General features: G+C 39.3%; 1 protein-coding gene across 1 annotated transcript in view; it reads left to right on the top strand.

Moving 5' to 3' along the window:
* Window positions 1-26,354, top strand: part of mst1 (macrophage stimulating 1) — a 91,275-nt gene that overhangs the window by 57,400 nt on the left and 7,521 nt on the right. The window contains exons 10-15 of the mRNA XM_072280138.1: window positions 33-135; window positions 7,804-7,940; window positions 10,384-10,419; window positions 17,834-17,948; window positions 19,299-19,376; window positions 21,013-21,159. Coding sequence (XP_072136239.1) covers window positions 33-135; window positions 7,804-7,940; window positions 10,384-10,419; window positions 17,834-17,948; window positions 19,299-19,376; window positions 21,013-21,159 — 616 coding nt within the window. The remainder of the gene's footprint in view (window positions 1-32; window positions 136-7,803; window positions 7,941-10,383; window positions 10,420-17,833; window positions 17,949-19,298; window positions 19,377-21,012; window positions 21,160-26,354) is intronic.

Genomic DNA, 26,354 nt, shown 5'->3' with positions numbered 1-26,354 from the left:
AGTGGTTAATACAGAGCCTTGTCACTTCACAGACTGCTATAATGGAAATGGGACAACCTATCGAGGATTAGTCAATAAAACAAGAAAGGGGATTTCATGTCAAAGGTGGACCTCAAATAGACCTCACATCCCACGGTATGTTGCCTTCATTTTGCTTTGTGAGACTGAGAGCCAGCAGCAGGAAATAGAGAATAGGTATCATTGAGAAGTATAGATTTGTTCAGCCAGGTCACTGTGTTTCTGAGGCTGATATTAGTATCTATAAATTGCAGGAATTAAAGTTAACTTCTGTATCTGTCGTTGCTGATTAACTGGACTCTGACAATTTGCACTTGTTTCAATTATACTTTGAACAAGCGTGAACAAAGTAATGCCATTTTTATACAGAATTGACTAGTTGGATATAGATACTGACTAATTGGAAACCTTGTGGATTTTCAAAACCCTTATTTGCATGATCAATAATCAATCACACATCAATCGCACTACAGGGGAGAAGGCAGGAGAGTGAGGATGACTGGAAGAATTGGATCAGCCCATGATTGAATGGCAGAGCAGACTCAATGGGCCGAATGGCCTACTTCTGCTCCTATATCTTATGGTCTAATAATACAGGTGTTAATATCCTTTATGTTAAAGGCCAATAACACTTAGAGTTAGTAATATAACTAACTAATAGAAAATGTCACCCTAGAATCCTTTGTTTGCATTCTTATCTTGTCTTGGTATGCCAAGTGCTCCAGACCCATGCTGTGCAAAGGGAAACTATGCTCTTCAAAGCCCCTCCGAGCCTGCATTGACTGCGCACTATCTGTAAATTCAAAGCCCCTCTGAGTCTGCGTTGACTGCACACTATCTGTAAATTCAAAGCCCTTCCTAGTCTGCATTGACTGCACACTATCTGTAAATTCAAAGCCCCTCCGAGCCTGCATTGACTGCACACTATCTGTAAATTCAAGCCCCTCCTCGCTTGCATTGACTGTACACGATCTGTAAATTCAAAGCCCCTCCTAGTCTGCGTTGACTGCACACTATCTGTAAGTTCAAAGCCCCTCCTAGTCTGCGTTGACTGCACACTATCTGTAAGTTCAAAGCCCCTCCGAGCCTGCATTGACTGCACACTATCTGTAAGTTCAAAGCCCCTCCTAGTCTGCATTGACTGCACACTATCTGTAAATTCAAAGCCCCTCCTAATCTGCGTTGACTGCACACTATCTGTAAATTCAAAGCCCCTCCTAGTCTGCATTGACTGCACACTATCTGTAAATTCAAAGCCCCTCCTAGTCTGCATTGACTGTACACTATCTGTAAATTGTTCCTGCATTGACTGTACACGATCTGTAAATTCAAAGCCCCTCCTAGTCTGCGTTGACTGTACACTATCTGTAAATTATTCCTGCCTGACAATACCTTAACCCTTGCCTTGCTGCAACTTCCATAGATCCAGATGTATTACTGAGATGAATGCTTATTGTAGGGTTTCTATATACTGGTGATTTTTTCTATCAGGATGTCTGTAAGTGCTATGATAATTGTTAATTTTAGAGAATCTAATACTACTCAAATGTATGTTAATAACTAAAAAGATGTACATTATTCGAGCTGTTGTTATTCTTAGGGTATCTGGATATGACGTTAGTATACCAAGCACTAGATATTATATTAGGTAATTAGAGTTAGTATTAGCATTATTATAAGGTATCAGAGCTGTAATGGACTGGTTGTTCTTGACCCAGGTCCTCCTACAGCACCCCCAATAACATACTCACCTTTTGTAGTTGTGCTCCTCCCAGTAAAGGGCCTTGATTCCAGATCCATACTGTGAGCTAGAGTGAGCCACAGTGGTGTGTGGGCCTAAGCAGTGAATCCTGAGGAAGGGTCTTGGCCTGAAACCTTTGTCACTTTCAAAATAAATTTATATTTTACATTTTGTATGCATTACTCTGAAAACTGAGCCCATAGCCATGGACTGCATCCTTACAATGTGTTGTTTAAAGACCTTCACTAACATTTAGAATCAGGGGAAATATAATTAAATCATATCATCATTTTTGCAGAAAATGTAAAATAAACATTTATTTTGAAATGCATTCAATTTCCTTAATGCTAATTATTTGATAAAGAAGTACAGAATGCTTTCTTTAACTTTTTAATGAAGGTTGCCTTAATCATTCAAATGAAAGAGGTTGCTATTGTAAAACTGAGGGCCAGATGTAAAGTGCAGCCATCCCTCCAACTCAGTGCAAATAGCAACCACTTCTGCAGTTTAGTGTTAACGTAAAGGCATCTGTATCTTTCTATATTGATGTTTAATAGGATCTGCATATATTCCTGGTGTGTCCGTTAATCTCAATGCTGAATAGGACTGACATTATCATTATTCACAGAGCTATATTGCTGCGATTAGTATTAACATCACTTGAATTAGTGTAAACTTTGAGATGATTTATTGCCTGCATTAATGGTAATCTCAACATGACTGCATTTTAATATGAGTTGTGTTAATTTTAGCTGTGCTTTATTGGATGATTTCTGGCGTTTTCAGACTGAAGTATCAGGGAATTAGTCTTAATCTTGGATTTATTTATGTCTTTGGAATTATAGGATATGACTTCAGAATAAGAAATCAAGTTTATGTTATGAAATTTGTTGCTTTATGGCAGCAGTACAGTGCAAGAATTAAAAATTGCTACGAATTACAAAATAAATATAGTGCAACGGACGAATAACAAGGTAATGTTCATGGGTTCATAGACTATTCAGAAATTTGTTGGTGAAGGGGAAGAAGCTGTTCTTAAAAAGATGAGTGTGAGTGTACCTCCTCCCTGTTAGTACATTCAGTGGTGACACCAGAGGACATGCCCAGATGGTGAGTCTTTAATGATGGATACTGTCTTCTTGAGAATATTCTCAATGGTGGGGAGGGTCGTGCCTGTGACAGAACTGGCTGAGTCTACAACCCTCTGCAAGCTCTTGCCATCATGCGCATTGGAGCCTCCGCACCAGGTTGTGATGCAGCCGGTCAGAATTCTCTTCGCTGTACTTCTGTAGAAATTTGCAGGAGTTTTTAGTGACATACAAAATCTCCTCAACCTACTGATGAAGTACAGTCACTTGTGTGCCTTCTTCACTTTCGCATCAATGTGTTGGGTCAAGGACAGATCCTCAGAGATGTTGATGCTCAGGAACTTGAAACTGTTCTTCCTTTCCACAGCTGCCCCTCTGGTGTGTTCTCGCAACTTTCCCTTCCTGAAGTCCGCAATTAGTTACTTGAGCTTGCTGATGTTCAGTGCAAGGTTGTTGTTGCCCTTTTGTAGCAAGTGGGAACTTCTAACTGTGCTGTGAGAGGTTGAAAATGACCTTGAACTCTCCAGCCGATTAGTTGATACAGACTTTCAATATCTTGCCAGGTACACCACCCGGGCCTGACACCTTTTGAGGGTTCACCCTCTCAAATGATGTTCTGACATTGTCCTCTGAGACAGTGATCATAGGGTCACCAGATGCCGTGGAGATTTGCAAAGGCATAGTCTTATTTTTCCCTTTCAAAATGTGTATAACAGGCAACGAGCTCATTGGGGAATGAAATGCCACTGCCACTTATGCTGCTAGGTTTTGTCTTATAGGAAATAATAATATGCAAACTCTGCCACAGCTATCGTACACTGAAATTGCATTTTCGGTCTCACATTGGCCTTTTGTTCTTTGTATCTGGAATTCTGTAGGAATCTGGATCGCTGGTCTTGAACATCACAGGTCTTGAAACTAACATCAAATCTATGATATATGGGGATACGACAATAATATTAATCCCTATAGCAAAATGTTCTCAGTGTCAGCGTGAGTTGTCTATCATGTGGATTAGTGTTAATCTCGAGGAATCTGTTTATTACTATGATCAGTGTTAAATACCCTTCTCCATACATCATTGAATTTACTATCATTGTCAAGAACTACAGGTTATGCACCCCTTATCTGAAAATCCAAAATCCAAAACCTCCGAAATCCAAACTTTTTTTGACTGCTGACCTGACGCCACAAACACAAAATTCCACTAGGCACTGGGAAGGTTCCTAGGTGATGTGCAGGTCTCTGTGCACCACAGACCCTGGCAAGTGACCTCACATACCCTGAGTGGAGCCTGTTGGCACCAATTTGTTTTCAGCAGTCATCATAGCCAGACCTTTGCGCATTACTCACAGTGTTTTACACTCATTCTCTGGTCTGTGCTATGAAGATATTGTTGAAAATGTCAATAAGGCCTATGGGTAACAGTGGGAAAAAAAGAGCAAATGATTATATTTATCACAGAAAGTCAACTTGTTGGAAAAACTTGACAGCAGTGTAAGTGTAAGTGGAATATGGTGTTGGAACAACCACAACCTATGACATGAAGAAACAGAAGGACAGACTATTAAAATTATATGCTGAAAGTAATGAACAGAAGTTAATGAAAAATAGAAAAACACTGCATAAAGTGAAACATGAAGATGTTGATCGTGTATTGAAAGAGTGGATTTACCAGTGTCAGAGGGAACATATGCTGCTTAATGGAATGCTGATCATGAAACAAGCAAAGATCTATCACAATGAACTGAAAATTGAAGGTAATTGTGAATATTCACCAGGCTGGTTGTAGAAATTTAAGAAAGGGCACGGCATTAAATTTTTAAAGATTTAGAAAATTTTGAAGTAAAAATGTCGGCTGATCATGTATCAGTTGATAAATTCAGTGATGAGTTTGCCAAACTCATCACTGATGATAATCTAACACTAGAACAAGTCTACAGTGCTGACAAGATGTTGTTCTTCTTGTGTTATTGTCCCAAAAAGATACTGTCTACCGTTGATAAGAAAGCTCCTACAGGAGATTTCAGTTTTCATTACAGTTACCTGTAATTAAATTCAATCTTTTGTTTTTTATAAAGCCTTAAGAAAGTAAAATACAAATAATACAAATAAATACAAATAATTACTGTAACCTTTTAATAAAACACAGCATTATAGGTAGAGACTGAATGCCTGCCCTCGTTTGTTGTTGAGCAGCTGATTCAGGTATTCTCCCAGTGCTGCTGTGTTGTTTTGGTTATCCTGCACACATTATATTTTCAGTATGTTAATGTTATGTTATAATTTTTGCTATGAAGTACGTATGTGCGATGAACAAGTATAAGACAAAGACTGCTTACGGGTAGCACATAACTTCAAATTCGGGAATGATAGCGATGTTAAACAACCACTGACTGCCCGCTTGGGTGGATGAGGTGGTAATAGCGTACCTTTCTGATGGTTCAATGTACACATTACTTTTTCATGCACAAAATTATTAAAAGTATTATATAAACTACCTTCAGGGTATATGTATAAATTATATATGTAATGTAAATGAATTTTGTGTTTAGAGTTGGGTCCCATCCCCAAGGTATCTCGTATATAGATGCAAATATTCCAAAATCCCCAAAACACTGAAATCTGAAACACTCTCGGCCCCAAGCACTTCAGATACGGCAGGTGCTCAACCTGTACTAAAAAATTATTTTTAATTTCACATTCCCATATATTCATAAATATGAACAATGTTAACCTCAGGATAACTGTAAAGTCCAAGAGTTTGAAGCAATTTCAGGTCTGTATATATTGACTGTGATGATTGTATGGGTAGTGATAAGTGACTGGTTGTATGTGACATTTTAAATGATCGTGTTTGATTTGTGCATAAAAAAGAACATAGGAGCATAATTAGGCCACTCAGACCATTGAGTTCGCTCCGCCATTTCATCATGGTTGATCGCAGATCCCATTCAACCCATACACCTGCCCTCTCACCATATTCCTTGATACCCTGACCAATCAGGAATCTATCAACTTCTGCTTTAAATATACACACAGACTTGGCCTCCACCGCAGTCTGTGGTAGAGCATTCCACAGATTCACCACACTTTGGCTAAAATAATTTTTCCTTACTTCTGTTCTAAAAGGTCACCTCTCAATTTTGAGGCTATGCCCTCTAGTTCTGGATACCCCCACCAAAGGAAACATCCTCTTTTCATCCACCCTATCTAGTTCTTTCAACATTTGGTAGGTTTGAATGAGATCCCCATGCACTATTCTAAATTCCAGTGAGTACAGGCCCAAAGCTGCCAAACGCTCCTCGTATGTTAATCCCTTCATTCCCAGAATCATCCTCGTGAACCTCTTCTGGACTCTCTCCAATGACGATGCATCCCTTCCGAGATAAGGGGCCCAGACAAGTGCGGCCTGATTAGTGTCTTATAAAGCTTCAGCATTATCTCCTTGAAATAAATGCCAACGTTGCATTTGCCTTCTTTACCACAGACTCATCCTGTGAATTTATCTTCTGGGAGTCTTGCACGAGGACTCCTAAGTCCCTCTGCACCTCTGATATTTGAACCTTCTCCTCATTTAGATAATAGTCTGCACTATTGTTCCTTTTACCAACACACATTCTCATACATTTCCCAAAACTATATTCCATCTGCCTCTTTTTTGCCCATTCTTCCAACTTGTCTAAGTCCTGCTGCAATTGCATTGCTTCCTCAGCATTACCTACCCTTCCATCTATCTTCATATGATCCGCAAACTTTGCCACAAAGCCATCAATTCCACTATCTAAATCATTGACAAACAATGTAAAAAGTAGCAGTCCCAATACTGACCCCTGAGGAACACCACTCGTCACTGGCAGGCAACCAGAAAAGGCCCCTTTTATTCCCACTTGCTGCCTCCTGCCTGTCAGCCATTCCTTTATCCATGCCTGTGTCTTTTCTGTAACGTCGTAGGATTTTATCTTGTTAAGCAGCCTTATGTGAGGCACTTTAAGAAATGCTTCAGAAAATCGAAGTAAATGACATTACTGCCTCCTCTTTGTCCAGCCTGCTTGTTACTTCCTCAAAGAACTCTAATAATAGATTTGTTAGGCAAGATTTCCCTTTACAGAAACCATGCTGACTTTGACTTAGTCTCCAAGTACGCCGAAATAGACTCCAACACTCCCAATCACTGAGGTTAGGCTAACTGGCCTATAATTTCCTCTCTTTTGTCTTCATCCATTTTTAAAAAGTGGAGTGACATTTGCAATCTTCCAGTCCTCCGGAACCATGCCAGAATCAGGTGATTCTTGAAAGATCATGACCAATGCATCCGTTTATTTGTGATATCTTTATATCACAAATACAGGTTTGCGATATGTTTCTGGAACTAATACCTGTTAACATCAGAGTGGCTGTGTGATGGAGAATAACTTTAATCTTGGAGTGTTGTGTAATATAGGCAGATTATTATAATATTGGGAAATTAATGTTATTTGTTGTTGTACAGTACTGGGATAAATGAAAGATATTCAGACGTGAGATTTGCTGGAGCATACTGGGTAAAGTGATGAACAATTAAGTTTTTACTGTATATTATTGGGATTTTCATCTCTGGGTATTTGGAATTTGCATTCACATTAGTGCCTGTGTATGTGACTGAAACGTGTGCATATACAGTACAGTATGTTGTTAAGTTTATACAGATATTTCTGGAACTGGTATACAGTATGTTTGGAATTAGCAATGATTTCGGTACCTATAGGTTACTCCAATTTGTGTGCTTTGCATTGCTCTATATTGTTGGGGGATTTGTGTTAATCTCAAATTTGTGTTAATTTGTACATCGCTGTTGTTTGTGCAGTATCAAGGGTACTGTATACTACTGGAAATGGTAGTCCTATGGTAGCTATGTATGACTCAAATTGAAGCAAATGTAAAGTGTAATGAGTCCTCTAACTTTTCCCCCCACAGAGTCACTCCTCAGACACATCCTAATGCTGGTCTCGAGAAAAACTACTGTCGAAATCCTGATGGGGACAGTCATGGACCTTGGTGTTACACTTTGGATCCCAAAGTGCAGTGGGATTACTGTGCCATCAGTACTTGCAGTATGATACTAACTATTGCTACTTAAAAGCTGAATGTCATTCACATATGTTTACGATACAGATGAGGCAGCTATAACCTTGTGTTGTCCACAATTATACATTTACATTTTAGAAAAAATGCCATTCACAATAATTTAATCTACCAGGCAGCAACTTTCTTCCTGTAGTGAACTACATACCCAATGAACAGAATTCTAAACTTCGATCTAAAAACCACATTTCTGATTGCAGAAGGAACAAAGTTGAGGAACAGATAGAGAGAACCAGGGGATGTGGGCATGGCTGGGAAGGGGTGATGGGATTATCTAGCAAGCCAAAGAAATTTAGATAGTGTGCGTGAGTCATTTACAGAGATATATATGAATACACACACACACACACACACAAACCTATCTGCTGAGAAAGAGAAAAGTGAAGAGATGGACAGTGAGAGTGACAAAGGAATAACGATAGAGAAAGGAACAGGACAGGTCATTCCGTACCTTGGACAAATTCCATTAGATCATGTCAATTTGTTTTACATAACCTGGCTTTGTAACCTATTTTGCAACAGTAAGAGCTTCAAAACTCTCGGTTGCCTCTTTATGCAAAATAAGTTGGTGGGGGAATGCTCCAGAATTTCATAACTCTGTGTGCCTGCTATCACCAAATGAACAGCTTTGATGTCTCACCTAAGAAAATGGCTTCCTTCAATCTATTTTATCAGTTCTGTCACCTCAAGCAGATCTAAACAAGACAATTAATTTTCTGTATTCACACCAACAAAATCATAATATTTGCAAGTTGTCCTCCAGCTTTAACCCCATTATAATTCTGCAAATTAATGTCAATATTGAGGGTGTTTTTCAGGGGCAGTTGCAGTAATAGAAATTAAACCACTTCCTACTCTAACTCTCAGGAAAGATCTGTTTCCCAGGGTTGAAATGCCTAATACCGGAGGACATGCATTGAAGGTGGGGTTGGGGGGTAACATTCAAGGGGGATGTGAGGGGTAAGTTTTTTACTTATAGAGTGATGGACGTCTGGAATCTGCTGCCTTGTATGGTGGTAGAGGCAAATACATTAGAGACTTTTAAGAGATGTTTGGATAGACACATGGATATAAGGAAGATGGAGAAGATAGAGGCACATGGGCATTGTGTATGTAGCAGGGATTAGTGTTTGGGTGTTTTTGATTTGTTTTTTAACTAGTTTGGCACAACATTGTGGGGCTGAATTGGCCTGTTCCTGTGCTGTATGTTTTATATATTCTAAATTCTATACACACAGAAATCAATGGCCAATGGTGGCATGGTAGTCAGACCAGAGACCAGGAAAGGCTTTACTTACTTCTGTTCAAGCAATAGGGAACATAGGGAATAAAAAGGGAAAGATTTCCAGCTGCACAATGTTAAGCACTTGGATGTGAGAAAATGCTGTTAACTTTCTTTTGTTTCGTAGGATGGCATGATTTATCAGTTCACACCACATGTCTGTAGTGCCTTCCTTGGTTTTATGTTGCTTCATATTACAAACATTGAGAGTGTCCTACATTAAAGACACTATTATTTTGTGTGTGTGTGCTGAATGACTATATATAATCATTTAGCACAGATATGTACTTCAGCCCACCATCCCATTTATTTTACCCATCTACACTAATCCATTTTCTCACATTAGCACATTACAGATATTTAATGGATTATTACAGCCACGCCTACAATTGCTCCATATATAGGCACAGATACACTCTCACTAAGATATAACAAACTTTTAAAAAAGATCAAAATTCAAAGTTCTATGTAAATGTATTATCAAAGTACATGTATGTCACAGTAGAACAATAACAAACTACACACAAGGACTGACAAATTAGCAGTGTGCAAAAGAAGACACACAGTGCAAATACAAAAAAACCCAAATAGTAAATAAATAAATATTACTGAGAACAAGAGTTGTAGAGTCATTGGAAGTGATTGATTGTGGAATCAGTTCAGTGTTGTCGTGAGTAAAGTTATCCATGCTGGTTCATGAGCCATGGAATGAATTGACATCTCATTCCACAGAAACAGAGACAATGACCAGTTTTATGTGCAAAGACTAACTATTCCGTATTTCCATACAAAATATATTTTATCTCTTAGAGCCTATCCCTGGTTTTTACATGTTCATGTTTCAAATCTCACACTGTGTAATTTCTTCATGTTCCAGCTACCCACCCTTCATGAATGATTCAGTGCAATGGAAAGTGAGTGAAGATATCAAGTTGCAGCTTCTTGAATCACAGTACCTGGGAACCAGTGATTGTGGGCAGGGGAGAACAGTGTCATTCAATCACCTCACAACATAGACATACATGTTTAGGAATATTCAGCATGTATTTGTGGAGAATTTCAATCACATTGTGACTTGATTCCCAATTACTCTCCTTTAATTTTGTTCTTGTTGTCTGTTTCAATTGCAGAAGGGAATGATATCTCAGGAGAGAGGGAAGATCCAGGTATATATTTAGAACACCTTTTCTTCATTTCAATTTTCTTTTACAAAAGGGAAAGGAAGCAAATGCAAGGTTAAGGAAGCTGAAAACAGATATGGACTTTGAATAATGTAAAGCAAGCAGGAAAGGAATTAAACAGGGGATCAGGAGAATTCAAAAGGGGTTATGAAATGTCCTTGGTGAATTGGATTCAGGAGAATCCCACTGCATTTTATGCATACCTTAAAAATGAGAGTAGATTTGAAGGGGGTAGCACTAGTCATAACAAAAGTGGGAATTTAAGCCTGGAACTAGAGGAGATGAGTGAGGTATTAAATGAGTAATTTAATGTAGCAAGGGGAAGGACATTGAACAGTCCTTTATTTAAGAAGGGCAATAGGGACAAACCAGGGAATCGGGATATGCTAATGAACCTTACCTCAGTGGTTGAAGAAGATTCTCAGGGACAGGAATTACTCACATGTCAAAAAACATAGACTTATTAAGTACAGCATGGCTTTGTACAGGGAATGTCATGTCTTACCAACTTGACTGAATTTTTTTCAGGAGGTAACAGAGATGGTTGGTGAAGGTAGGGTATTAGATGTTGTCCACATTTACTTTACTAATGACAAGGCTCCCTCAAGGCAGGTTCATCCAGAAGATTAAATCACATGGAATCCTCAGTGATTTGGTACTGGGATCAAGATTGTCTTGGCCATAGAAAATAGAGCATAGTGGTGGAGGTGTGTATTCTCACTCACACACACACACACACACACACACACACACAAAATACTGGAGGTCAGTTAGTATCCATGGAGAGGAAGAATTGACATTTCAGGCTGAAACCCTTCATCACTACTGGAAAGGAAGGAGAAGCCAGAAAAAGGAGGTGTGAGGGAGGGGGGAGGGTAAGGAGTACAAGCTGGAAGGTGATAGGTGAACCCAGGTGAGGTGAAGGTGGGTGGGTGGGGAAGGCTGAATGAACTGAGAAGCATGGAGATGAGAGGTGGAGGAGGTAAAGGGCCATGGGAGAAAGGGGAGGAGGAAGGGCACCAGAGGGAAGTGATGGATAGGTGAGGAGATAAGGGGTATGAGGGGAGCCAGAGTGGGGAATAGAAAAAGAAAAGGGGGGGTGAAATTACTGGAAGTTAGAGAAATCAAAGTTTATTCCATCAGGTTGGAGGCTATTTAGGTAGTAAGTATGAGTATGAGACATTGCTCCTGCAACCTCAGAATTGCCTTAAGGTAGTAGAGGGCATAACCAACGTGTCAGAATGGGAATAGGAGTGGACTTGAAATGGTTGGCTACCAAGAAATCCTGCCAGTTGAGGATGGAGCATGGTCAACAGAGTTTAGTTCAGTTCATTGGCTATATTTAAGAGGGAGTTAGATATGGCCCTTGTGACTAAAGGGATCAAGGGGATATGGAAGGAAGGCTGGTACTGGGTTCTGAGTTGGATGATCAGCCATGATCATACTGAATGGCAGTGCAGGCTCGAAGGGCCGAATGGCCTACTCCTGCACCTATTTTCTATGTTTCTATGTTTAATCAGGGCAAGTGTGAGGTGTTGCTCTTTGGGAGGTCAATGCAAGAGGAAAGAATACAGTAAATGGCAGGATTCTTAGGAGCATTGACGTACAGTGATCATGGGGTGCAAGTCCATAGCTCCCTGAAAATGGTCACACAAATAGATTGGGTGGTAAATAAGGCATATGGTATGCTTGCCTTTATCAGCTGTGTCATAGGGTATAAAAGTAGGGAAGCCATATTTCAGTTGTATAAAAACTTTGGTTAAGTCACATTTGGATCAGTTCTGGTCACCACAATACAGGAAACATGGAGACTTGGGAAACAATGCAAGATAGGTCCACTTGTGGTCTGGATTAGAGAGTATTAACTACAAGAAGTGGTTGAACAAATTTGGATTGTTTTCTCTTGAGTATTGAAGGCTGAGGGGTGACCTGAAAAAACCACCCATAAAATTAGACAGGGTAAATGTTGCCTTTTTCCCGGGGTGAAAATATTAGAGGGCATAGATTTAAGGCGAGAAGGGGAAAATATTTGAAGAAAATATGCAAGGCCAGTTATTTTATACAGAGTATGGTAGGTGCTTGGAGCACATTCTCAGAAAAAGTGTTAGAAGCAGATATGATAGCAACATTTCAGAAGCACTTAGATACACATACAGGCATGTAATGGAAGATTGTAACCTATATGCAGGCAGGTGAGATTAGTTTAATCTGGCATTATGGTTGGCACAGTATTGTGGGCCAAAGGGTATGTTCCTGTTCTGCTATAAAGGGAAATTTCAGATTTGAGGACGGTAACAGAGAAGCAGAGAGAAATGAATATATTGCCACAGTGTCATTACAATAGTTTGATCTTCACCTAGTCAGATTTAATAAATGTTTTGGAAGAGATTAAGAGATTATTCTCATTAAAATGTGAGAAATTTGATGGGAAATTGAGATTGTTCTTTTTTAATGTGAAGATTTAATAATCAAAAATTCAGGTGGTTTGACAGAGAGGAGTTGTTACATAAGTGGAAGGATTAATAATCACAGAGTTTTATAACAGAATTAGGGGGAAGGTGGAGTATTTTTTTCCCAGCATGCAGTTCAATTTGATGTGCACTATCTGAATAAATTTCAAATGGCAATTCCCTATAGATATTTGGTGAATGAAACAAATTTGGTGCATGTGGTGTAAATGGGATTTTATGGCTCAATTTCTGTTCCTCCAAATTCCCCTTTTGTTCATTGTGTGTATCCTACCCTTAGTGTATCCTCACATTTCTGAATTCTAATTGCCATTACTCTTCCCATTTTGCCAATTGATCAATATCATCTTGTAACCTATGATTACCCTCTTTGTTGTCAGAAACATCAGCAATTTTTGGGTAATCTGTAAACTTTCTCCCATATTCATTATCCCTCTTTGCCTCCTATTACCAAACCAATTATGGATCCATTTGACAACTTGCCTTGGATCTCATGGACTCTAATCTTTTAAACTAGTTATTACATGGGACCTTATTAAAGTCCATTTAGTGTGCGCGTGGCCAAGTGGTTAAGGTGTTAGAGTAGCGATCTGAAGGCTGTGAGTTTGAGCCACAGCCAAGGCAGCATGTCGTGTCCTTGAGCAAGACACTTAACTACACACTGCTCCAGTCCACCCAGCTGAAAATGGGTACCGGCAAATGCTGGGGGTTAACCTCGCAATAGATTGGCGTCCTATCCGGGGGGGGGGGGGGGGGGGAGTCTCGTACTCTCAGTTGCTTCACGCCACGGAAACCGGTATAAGCACCGGCCTGATGGGCCTATAAGGCTCGGGATAGACTTTAGATTTTAACTTTTTAAAAGTCCATTTAGAATATATAAGATACATATAAACTGTACATATAAAATACATATAAACTGTATTGTCCTAGACCATAAAATCATAAGACATAGGAGCAGAATTAGGCCCATTGAGTCTGCTCCGCCATTCAGTCATGGCTAATTTAAGACAATAAGCATTGGGACCTTCAGCCCATCAAGTCCACTTGGCCATTCCATCATAGCTGACGGAATGTTTAAATCCATTCTTCTGTCTTCTCTCTGTAATCTTTGATGCTCTGACAAATAAAGAACCTATAAATCTCCGTATTAAATATAGTCAATTGCTTTGCCTTCCTTCCACAGTCATCTGTGGCAAAGAATTCCATAGGTTCACTACCCTCTGGCTAAAGAAATTACTCCCCCACCCCTGTTCTAAATGGACATCCCTCTATTCTGGAGCTGTGCCCTTTGGTCCTAGTCTCACCCACTATAGGAAGCACCCTCTCCACATCCACTCTATCTAGATCTTTCAATATTCAATAGGTTTCAATGAGATCCCCCCTCATTCTTCTAAACTCCAGTGAGTATGGACTCCCACTGCCATCAAACCCTCGTCGTACATCATTTCAGGAATCATTCTTGTGAACCTCCTTTGGATCTTCTCCAATGCTAGCACATCTTTTCTTTGATAAAGGGCCCAAAACTGCTCACTATTCTCCAGTTACAGACTGACCAATGCCTTATAAAGCCTTGGCATTACATCTTAGCTCTTACTATATATTCTTGTCCTCTCGAAATGAATGCTGACATTGTATTTGCCTTTGTTACTACTGACTCAACCTGCAAGTTAACCTTCAGGGAATACTGCAAAAGGACCCCCAAGTCCCTTTACAGCTCTAATTTTTGAATTTTCTCCCTGTTTAGAATTTGTCTATGCCTTTATTCCGTTTACCAAGTGCAAGACCATACACATTCCTACACTATATTCCATCTGGCATTTCTTTGCCCATTCTCTGTCTGTCCAAGTCCTTCTGCAGACTCCCTTATTCCTCAACACTACTTGTCCCTCCACCTATCTTCATGTCATCTGCAAACTTGGCCACAAAGCCATCAATTCCATCTTCCAAATCATACAATGTGAAAAGAAACGGTTCTAATACTGACCTCTGCGTAACACCACTAGTCATCGCAAGTCAACCAGAAAATGCCCCCTTTATTCTCACTCTTTGCCTCCTGCTGGTCAATCTCCTATTCATGCTTGTATTTTTCCTGTAATATCATGGAATCTTTATCTTGTTAAGCAGCCTCATGTGGGGCACCTTGTCAAATGCCTTCTGAAAATCCAAGTTTAACAATATCCACTAACCTCTCTAATTTATTATCTCCTCAACCCTATTCTCTTGCCTACGCTGAAACCTTTGACTCCCTTACTAATCAAGAACCTACCACTTCTACTTTAAATATATCCAATGACTTGGCCTCTGCAGGCAACTCTGGCAATGAATTCCACAGATTCACCACCCTCTGGCTAAAGAAATTCCTTCTCGTCTCTGTTTGAAAGGGTCATCCTTGTATTCTGAGGCTATGCCCTCTGGTACTAGACTCGCCCATTGAAGAAAACATCCTCTCTGTGTCCACTCTATCCTCTTTAAAACATTTTGTTACTTCTTGAATAATTAAATTGGTCACATAGGAATGCCCAATAAAGTGATATTTACCATCTGTAACTAATCTTCACTTTTTTATGGTTAATCCTGTCCCAAAGAATTGTTTCCAGTAATTTCCCTACTACTGATGTTAGGTTCAAAAGTCTATAATTATCTGGCTTATCTTTGTGCCCTTCCTGAACAAAGGTACAAGATTTGCTGTCCTCCAGTCATCTGGCACTTCACCTGTGGTCAGTGAAGTTTGAAAATATCTCTTTCAGTGCCACAACAGTCTTCTTTCTTGCTTCCCTTAGCACCTGAGATACGTCGTCAAGTTCCGGGGACTTATCGATCCAAGGCATCTACTTATGTTCTGAAGGTTTACTATTACCCTTCCCAAGTTCTCCAAAAACAGTGTTCTTCTATAGATGAGATATAATCATATAAGATTTAATCTTTTTCCCTGGCTCCATACTCAGACTGCTGATTTGATCTCTAGTGGGCCATACTCTTTCTCTGGTTAACTTCTTGTTCTTAATGTACTTTTAAAAATGCTTTGGGATTTTCTTTAATGTCTGACACAGGTGTTCTGTTCCTGGACTTATCACCTTCCATCAAAAACTCTCCATTGGTGCGGTGAGCAAAGGAAATGCTTCACCCTCTGGTGGCACATCTGATGGTTTAGGAATTCCTGCACTAATGGCCCAATTTGACAGCAGAGGGGTTGATGATGTTATAGATTCATAGAGTTATACACTATGGAAACAAGCTCTTTGACCCAATTCATTCACACTGACCAAGGTGCCATTTATACTAATTCCATTTGCCTGGGTTTGACTCATATCCCCTTAAACCTTTCATGTCCATGTATTTGCCTAAGTATCTTTTAAGCATTATTATTATGCCTGCCATAACCATTTTCTTTGGCATCTTGTTCCATATACCCACCACCCTCTGAGTGGAAAAACTTTTAAATATTTCCTCCCTCATCTTAAAGTGATGCATTCTAATTTTAGATGCCTATCCTGAGAAAAATATAGTGATTATCTGCCCTGTCTATTACTGTCATGATTTTATAAACCTCTATAAGGTTACCTTTCAGCCTCTTAAACTTTGGGGAAAACAATTCCAGCCTAGCCAGTCTCTCCTTATAACTCAAGACTTCTAGTCCTGGCAACATCCAGGTGAATTTTTTTCTGCACCCTTTCTGACTTAATCACATCTTTCCTACAGCGTGGTAACCAGAACTGCACACAATATTTCAGGTCATACCAATTTCTTGTACAGCTGTAACATGATGTCCCAACTTTTCTACTCAATGCCTCGAATGATGAAGGCAGTCATACCATGTCTTGTTCACCATTGTGTATAACTGTGGCACTGCTTTCAGGGAACTTGTGCTCCTAGGTCTCTCTGTTCTGCAACACTTCTTAGGTCCCTGTTGTTAACTGTGTATGCCCTGGCTTGGGTTAACTTGCATTCCAATACCACTTTCCCAGTTGATCTAGATTCCTGTTGTAACCATAGAACTTTCTTCATTGTCCAAAAGACTATCACTTTACTAATTATGATGAACAGTAAAGGACCTCATCAATCCCCATAGCAAACCAATGTTTACAGTTGATGGTTGCTGAAAGCAACCCTCCACTGCTACCTTTTGCCTTCTACCACCAGGTCAATTTTATATCCAATTTGTTAACTCACCCTGGATCCCATATGTTCTAACCTCATTGACTGGGTGACCATTTAGGACTTGTCAAAAGCCCTTTCTAAAGTCCACATAGACAATGTCCACCACCATCATAAATCTTCTTGGTCGCCACCTCAAAAACTTAAATTTGTGAGATATTATCTCCCAAGAACAAAACCATGCTGATGATTCTTAATCAGCCCGACTTCTTCAAATACAAATAAATCCTGACCCTTAAAATTGCTTCTAGTAACTTTTCCATCACTGACCTGCTCATCAGCCTGTAGTTCCCAGACTTCTCCTTGTTAAATAAACAACATTAGCTATCTTCCAGTTTTCTGGTACCTTACCAGGTGCTAATGAATGATCAAAATTTCTGATATTTTCTGCCAATGAAGTGCCTTCATACCTTGCAACAGACACTACATCAGAAATAGAGTTTTCCATTCTGAGCAGTTATCGTAGTCAGCATCAAAGATGCACAGGATTTCTCTGAGACAGAAGAACTTGGTTGATATAATTACTTCCTTTACTTATTCTTAAGTGCTGTATTGACCACGTTCCAAGCTGTGGGAATTAACACAGAATATATGTATGTATTTATGTAACTGCATTCAATTAGCAGAATCAGTTAAGTTAAAGGATAGAAAAGGTGGATGTAACTTGATTCAATTTGTCTTTTTCTTTCGGAGAGTACCCCTTGCCTGAATTCACTCTTTGCATCTGGATTCTTTGTCAACATTGTGTTGAATGGTGCGTTTTATTCCCTTTGCAGATTCAGTTGAATTTGACTCATGTGGTAAACGGGTTGACCGGATATTTCAGACAAAAAGTCGGATTCTAAGAGGCCAACCTGGAAACTCTCCTTGGACTGTCAGTCTTCACACCAGGTAATCAATCAGGTACTGACCGAATCAGCAAGATTCCTGGAGATCCTGAGCCATTGTTTACACCCACAAGTTCTGTGTACTTTCTCGCAAAGTGCTCAGCCTATGTGGTGGGATTCCAGTCTCTTAATACTTGGCCTATTTGCAACCTTCATACCTGCGAAGTTATGCTTTCAAGGTATAGCTTTCGCCATGACAACAGAAAGATAAGAATTAGAATGAGCTCCTTGATTGTCCATGGCAGTTTCTCATGACACACATTTGCAGAAGCTATGAGAGTTTGGCACATGAAGAATGAGATTCGTTGCATTTAACTGAGCAATCTTCAAATGTAGATCTTGCAGAAACTGAAAATTAATCTCCACAAGAGAGGTAGGAGGAAAAGTAATGGATATTAGTAAAAAATGTTTTAAGCACTTATTTATTAGTTTTAAAATGACAGAAGGTGGGGAGAAAAATTTGTTTGAAGGTGAAAGACATCCAAGTTGCATAGTAGTAATGCACACACAAAATGTTGGAGGAACTCAGCAGGACATGCAGCATCAATGGAAAGGAATAAACTGTCGATTTTTCAAGCTGAGACCCTTCATCAAGACTATCATCTAATACTCCTTCCCCTCCCTATGGCTTCATATTCTGATTTTTCCCGTTTCCTTTCCAGTCCTGATGAAAGGTCTTGGCATGAAATGTCAACTGTTTATTCCACTCATTAGATGCTGCCTGATCTGCTGAGTTCCTCCAGCATTTTGAATGTGTACTCAGGATTTCCAGGATCTGCAGAATCTCTTGTGTTTATGTTAGTCATAACACAATGGCCAGAAGCAAAATACTGAATATGTTAGAAATCTGAAATAAAAAGTAGAAAACTGAAAATATTCAGCAGTCCAAGTTACATTTGTGGAGAGATAAAAGCACTGTAAACATTACAAGGCCATCGCTCTCAAATTGTTCCTCTCTCCACAGATGTTGTCTGGCCTGCTAAGAATTTCCAGCATTTTCTGCAGTCAGTTAGAACAGCATGAGAACTGCAGTGGAAAGGTAGAAAATCATGAGAATTGGCATGTGGGCAGCCAATGATAAGAAAATCAAACAGAGTTTTCACCATCTCTGGACATGTCAGGAAGAAGAGTAGAGGTGGATAGCTGGTTAATATTACCGCATCTTCTTGAATTCTAAGGCTACCTCTAGAGCAACAACCTGTCTATGAATCTTTTCATCATTTACTTTCCCAGTACCCTCACTGCTATCCCACTCATAGATTTCATCCTACTAATGGGCCAACCTCATCCTTCATGAAGTCCTGTTGATTTTCTTCAATGTGTAATTTTTAATTTGTTTTAATTTCTTTTTCAGGGAAGGGGGACATTTTTGTGGTGGGACTCTTGTAAGCAGGAATTGGATCATCAGCTCAAAGCAATGTTTTCCCTCCTGGTATGATGTAACTGTATCTTGCTTTGAACTCTTGTAATGGATCTTTGAACGTATACCAGGTTTGCCCTATGCACTGAAACAGGGTATGGAATGTGCAAAGCTGAGCTGTAAAACAACACTGAAGCATCAAAAAATACTTGCACTGGATGTGAGGTACTGTTGACCAAAATACCAAAGCTGGAGAATGGAAGGAGAAATAAGCAACGGCCAGCTGGTTAACAACACCAACAAGCCATCCAACTCTCTTTCCAGAGAGGCAAAATGCAGCAGGATGATCCTCACTGAAGCATGGTGGCTTGTGGATTCCTGTGAGAGAATGAGGGAGGGGATATTGGAATGGGGTGCAGTTTAAGACCCACCCTTCTATCCAGAACTGTTACACTGCCAGGTAGAAAGTTAGCCTGCAGACTGATGTCATTTACTGATTTTCCACTTTTACTCCAGCAGTGGTACTTTGATCATCTAGAGTTCCCAAACCTGACCTAGACCAAAGCTCAAACTATGAATCCTTTTGTTTCCTTGGCTCAATACCACACAACTTGGTAAAATTTGCAACATCAATGTTGTCTACAAATGGTCAGCTAACTGTGTCATTTTAGGAGATTATTCAATGATACGGTCCTCAAGGTTAGCATCACTGATCTTGCATTATTTTGTAGGCTTGCATCTGAAGCACAAGGGGGTGGTAAGTAATATGAAAGGGCTTGTTCATGAGCCAGCCATATTTCCTTCAGATCTGTATGTTTCAGTGGCCTAAAAACCTTTCTCCTCACTATTGACATAGTTCACCTGCAAGGGGCATGTCCCTGTAAAGGATAAATCATAAATTTCTAAACCTACAATTCCTGCACCTGCCCAATGGGAATTGAAGAATTTCACCAACAAAATCCTTAAAATTTTTGCCCCAGAATGAAAGTAAGATTCTGGTAGAAAGGGAACAAGCAAGTAAGAGGTCTGCCTGTTTGCTGCATTGCTAAACCGATTTCTGTTTCAATCATGGAGAAATATATGAAGTTCAGAAGACCATTCAGCCCATTCTAACTCTGAAAGAAATACTGAAATTAACCCTGCTTCACTGCCCCTTCTTCATGTGCCACAAAATTTATCCTTTTTATGTTCTTGTGAATTTTCTTTACAAAGTTGTCACTGAAGTTGCTGTCTCAATCTATTCAACTTGTGCATCCTAGATCACCATATTTCTCAAATTTTTATTTACATTTTGGCAATTACCTTTAGATCTATGCTTTTCTGTCTCTGAACCACTTGTTAGTGGAAATTGATTCTTACTCATTTATTAAAATCCTATCTATTTAATTCGTTAGGTTAGACAAGATCTCTGCTTTGTTTATTCCCTTCAATGCCTAATATCAATTATTGATTGTAAAGCTATGCCACGTGTCTAATGTATAACCTGTGGTTTGCTTGTTAACTATACAGGCAGAAATGGCTGAATTTCCAATTTCTCATCATCTCCTAGGTGCAATAGATTTGGGTAACTTTAGTCTGAGGTACTTATGTTCAAATACTCAGTTTCAAATGATCAGAAGGATAAGAATACTGCCCTTTAATGAACATCTTAAATCATTCCATGGATAATACATAAAATGTAAAAATCATTTTGTGTCTTATATTCTAGTTACACTGAGTTCAGGGGCTATACAGCCTGGATGGGAACTATCCTGAAAAATCCCGGGCCTAATGACCCAGACAAACAAGTAATTTCCATACAGAGGGCTGTCTGTGGACCAAAAGGATCTAATTTGATCATGTTGGAGTTGGAAAGGTAACCTGTGCGATAATTTATTTCTTTGTTTAAAAATTCATTCTATATATATTAGCTCCTGAGAACGTGGATCGAGCCTTTTCCTTACACAACTAATCTGTCTGGTGAACTAGTATGACTGACTGGCTTGGTAGGCTACAAAGGGAGTTTAGGATCATCTATATGCCAGTCCAAATAAGCATAGCAGAATTCCTTTCCTGATGGACATCAGTGAACAAGTTGAGTTTTAAATGAGTTGGTTCTTCAGAGGACTGATTAGAAAATGCCCGGATGATTTGCTGAAAACAAATTGGGTTTATCAGGTAGGTTTTTTCGTTACATAACAAAGGAGGTTTACGAGGAAATACAGTTTGCATCAGTCCTGTCCCACATACTGTACATCAAATTATTCCACATAAAAGGTGGTAGATATATGAAAATTACTGCCAAAGGAATTGGTAGAAACTGGTACAATTTACCAATTTGGATAGGTACACAGATATGGGTCAAATAGTCAAAGTGGACAAGTTGGGTTGTTTTCATGCTGTATAACCTTATAATATGGTACAGTATATATCGAACTGCAAATGCTGTTTGATAATGTGCTTTAAAAATTGAAGGCTGTGAATTAAAAGTGACTGCAGCAGTTAACAGTAGCTACAGGAGATCATTGCTGTGAACATTTGATAAAAAAATTGCAGATGCTGTAAATTTGAAATATAGACAAAACACTGGGAAAGTTTAGCAAATCAGACAGTATCTCCGGAGCAAACATTAATTGTTTCTCTTTTCATTGACACTGAACACTTGTTGTTTTGACTAGAGTAGACAGAACAGTGATGCTGTTTATATATACATATAATGATTTGAAACAGTGTTACCTATCAAGTATTTATTAATACAAGAACACAACAGGAGCAGGAGTAGGCTGCACACAGTCAACAAGATTTTCGCTGATCTACCGCAAACACTATTTACCAGCTCTATCTTCATATCTTTAATATCCATAAATTGATTCATCTCTGTTTTGATTGCAGTCCTCTATATTAGAGAATTCCAAAAAATTAGCACTTTCTCAGTTCCATTCTAAATGATTACCTGTTAGTTGAGATAATTGCCCATTGTTGACTTGACAGCACAGGGAAAATCCTCCCCAGTTCTAACGCGAGCCTTATAAAAATTGTGCACAATTTGATGGGGCCAACCCTCATTCTTCTAAATTGTAGGAGAATTGAGACTTTATCTACTCAATGTTTCTTACATGACAGACCTGCCATTTATGGAACTTTGTTCCAGAATCTTAGTGATTTTTGAGTAGGTGATAATCAAGCATTAAAATCTCCATTTTCAAAAACTAATAAAAGCAGTAAATAAATCTACTTTCACCAGCAAGTCTGTTCCATCTTCATTCAACAGTGTGTTTTTGTTTGGTTACTGAGTTAATCAAGGAGTTTGGAGTTTGTGCAAGAAAAAGATGATCTGATTGACATCAGGGATGGTGGGGGTGGGTGGGTTGCGAGGGATTTGCTCCTACTTCTCTCTTTCTTATGCTCATGTTCAAATGTATTCAACCAGGAGAAGTTAATTTAAGATACAGTATCTGGGAATACAGTATTAACTTATATCAATGGTTATCAATTACGATAACTCAAATAATGCATGCAAAATATAGGATTCATTCCTAAAATAGTTAAAATTCAAGCAATAAACAAGTGAATGTAAAGAATTACCCAAATATTTTAACAATGCAAAGACTAAAATTATATTGAACGTAAGTTTATTTAAAATTTCTTGGAACAAATTTACTAAAACAAAGTAACTGTCTTCTTGTAGTTGGAATCAGAATCAGAATCAGGTTTATTATCACCAGCATGTGACGTGAAATTTATTAACTTAGTAGCAGTTCAATGCAATACATAATCTAGCAGAGAGAAAAAAAATAAATTAAAAAAAGACAAGTAAATCAGTTATGTATATTGAATAGATTTTTTAAAAAAATGCAAAAACGGAAATACTGTATAGTAAAAATAGTGAGGTAGTGTCCAAAGATTCAATGTCCATTCATCAGGAATCGGATGGCAGAGAGGAAGAAGCTGTTCCTGAATCGCTGAGTGTGTGCTCACATGCTTCTGTACTTCCTACCTGATGGTAACAGTGAGAAAAGGGCATGCCCTGGGTGCTGGTGGTCCTTAATAATGGACGCTGCCTTTCTGAGACACCGCTCCTTGAAGATGTCCTGGGTATTTTGCAGGCTAGTGCCCAAGATGGAACTGACTAGATTTACGACCTTCTGCAGCTTCTTTCAGTCCTGTGCAGTAGCCCCTCCATACCAGACAGTGATGCAGCCTGTCAGAATGCTTTCCAAGGTACAACCATAGAAGTTTTTGAGTGTATTTTTTGACATGCCAAATCTCTTCAAACTCCTAATAAAGTATAGCTGCTGTCTTGCCTTCTTTATAACTACATCGATGTTGGGACCAGGTAAGATCTTGACACTCAGGAACTTAAAGCTGCCCACCTTCTCCACCTCTGATCCCTCTATGAGGATTGCTATGTGTTCCGTCGTCTTATCCTTCCTGAAGTCCACAATCAGCTCTTACGTCTTACTATGATGTTGAGTGCCAGGTTGTTGCTGCACCACCACTCCATTAGTTGGCATATCTTACCCTCTCGTCACCACCTGAGATTCTACCAACAATGGTTGTATCGTCAGCAAATTTATAGATGGTATTTGAGCTATGTCTAGCCACACAGTCATGGGAATAGAGAGAGTAGAGCAGTGGGCTAAGCACACACCCCTGAGGTGCGCCAGTGTTGATCATCAGTGAGGAGGATATGTTGTCACCAATCTGCACAGATTGTGGTTTTCCAGTCAGGAAGTCGAGGATCCAATTGCAGAGAGAGGTACAGGCTCTGCAACTTCTCAATCAGGATTGCGAGAATGATGGTATTAAATGCTGAGCTATAGTCAATGAACAGCATCGTGATGTAGGTGTTTGTGTTGTCCAGGTGGTCTAAAGCCGTGTGGAGAGCCATTGAGATTGCGTCTGCCGTTGACCTATTGTGGCGATAGGCAAATTGCAATGGGTCCAGTCCTTGCTGAGGCAGGAGTTCAGTCTAGTCATGACCAACCCCTCAAAGCATTTCATCAGTGTCGATGTGAGTGGTAGAGTAGTTGCAGAGTTTTACAGATGCAATATAGTACATGAGATCATTTTCTGACAGTGAGAGGCATTCCCTTGGGATGTAAATAACATGTCAGACAGGCAGAGGTTCTAACCCAAACCAGACACAACACAATATTTATCACAAGTAGTGTGAATGTTCAGCCTTATATTGCAGTCATTTCTCTGTACAACAATCTATTGGGTACAAATTCCTCTCCAGACAACCTTCAGCTACAATGCCAGTATTTTACATATAAAGATAAATATAAAAGATGTGTGCACATGAACACTCATACACATATCATGGAAATATACAAGGACATAGTCCAGATTACGAGTCTTTGATCTAAACAGTAAGGAACCAGAAAATATATTTCTGTTGGGGTTGGAGGGAAGATTGGATCATTAGTGAGAGTGAAGACAAGTCATGTGACTCACCTTCTTGCCCTAACCGAATGGAATCTACCACTGGGGCAGCCTGCCAAGCTCAGTTATTGAACAACTGCTGTGTTAATCAAAAAATCAAGTTTATTGTCCAATGCAGAAGTACATGTGTGCACAGGTGCAATTAAAGATTTATAGCAGCATCACCGTAGCATTAGGTACTTTCACAAGTAAACAAAATTACATACAAATTATACAAGAAAAAACTCAATTAGAACAAATAGAACGTCCATTGTAATGCAAAGTGGTTATAGTGTTGCTGTGATTAGCAAGGGTGTCAACGATCACAGAGAGAAGATGGGAAAATGGGGTTGAGAGGGATAATAAATCAGCTACGATGGAATGGTGGTAACTTGATGGGCCAAGTGGCCTAATTCTGCTCCTATGTCTTATGGAATAACTGGCTGCAACCTTACGTTAGTCTCCTAGTCTTAGTCCCACTCCCATCAGGGAGGAGGCTATGTAGCATCCAAGCCAAGCCCAACAGATCCAAAAACAGTTACTTTCCCTAAGCAATAAGGCAGATCACCCACTAACCCGCCCCCCCCCCACCACCATTACTTTTATCGTTTTCTGTCAGTCACCTCATGTATAGACACTCCTGTGCCTAGCATCACTTTATGGATATACAGTCAATGTTTATAAGCTATCTTATGTATTTACAGTATATTGTGTTTTTTAATTATTGGGTTCTTTATCTTATTGTGTTTGTTTGGTGCTGCATCAGATCCAGAGTAACAAATATTTTGTTCTCCTTTACACTTGTATTCTGGAATTAACATTAAACAATCATGAATTTGAATTTCAGGTTTGCTAATCCTAAAAATCCTTTAACCATCTAAATTGCAGGGATGGTATTTCTCTTTGTAATTCAACTTTTAGTCTAGGTATCATTCTGGAAAATCTACCTTATGCTCCTTGCTCACAGAACTGTAGTTATGGTTTAATTATGGTTTTGTGCAATTATTCCCTTCCATTATAATCAACTAGATATTTCCGTGAGCCATGCATAGCCTTCAGAGAACATTGTTCACCCACTCCTTTGTATTTGGTAGTGAAAAGTTGCAGCGCAGCTCACTGATGATGAAGTGTTTTGAAGTAGAGGTGTCTACTGAAGGCAGTCTTGCATTCTAGGGACTGAGGTATAGTTATACAACATCCCATATCGTATCTTGGTCTACCGAAAAATAAAACACAAGCTGCTGCAAATACTTAACAGGTTAGCAGCATCGTGGACTGAAAGAGTGTTAAAATTTCAGACTGATATAAGGTTATCCATCTGAAACATTAACTGTTTCTCTCAGATATAACGGTACAGTAATTCGTGCTGCTACTTCAGAGCCCTAGCAATCCATATTCAATCATGACCTCTGGTGGGATTTGTGTTGGAGTTACCATGTTCTCCCTGTGACTACGTGACTTCTCCACATGGTGCTCCGGTTTGCTCCCAGGTGCCAAAGGCAGGTAGATTGGTGGTTCATTGGCCTCTGTAAATTGTCCCTAGTATGTAGGTGAGTGGAAGTATTGATGGGAATGTGGGGAGAATAAAAATGGTAATGGTGTATGGCTAAGTATAAAAGGTGTGGACTTGATAGACCAAATAGC

The sequence above is a fragment of the Mobula birostris genome, chromosome 16 (assembly GCF_030028105.1).
Source record: "Mobula birostris isolate sMobBir1 chromosome 16, sMobBir1.hap1, whole genome shotgun sequence".
NCBI classification, from domain to species: domain Eukaryota; kingdom Metazoa; phylum Chordata; class Chondrichthyes; order Myliobatiformes; family Myliobatidae; genus Mobula; species Mobula birostris.
This window is presented reverse-complemented; position numbering and strand designations above follow the sequence as displayed.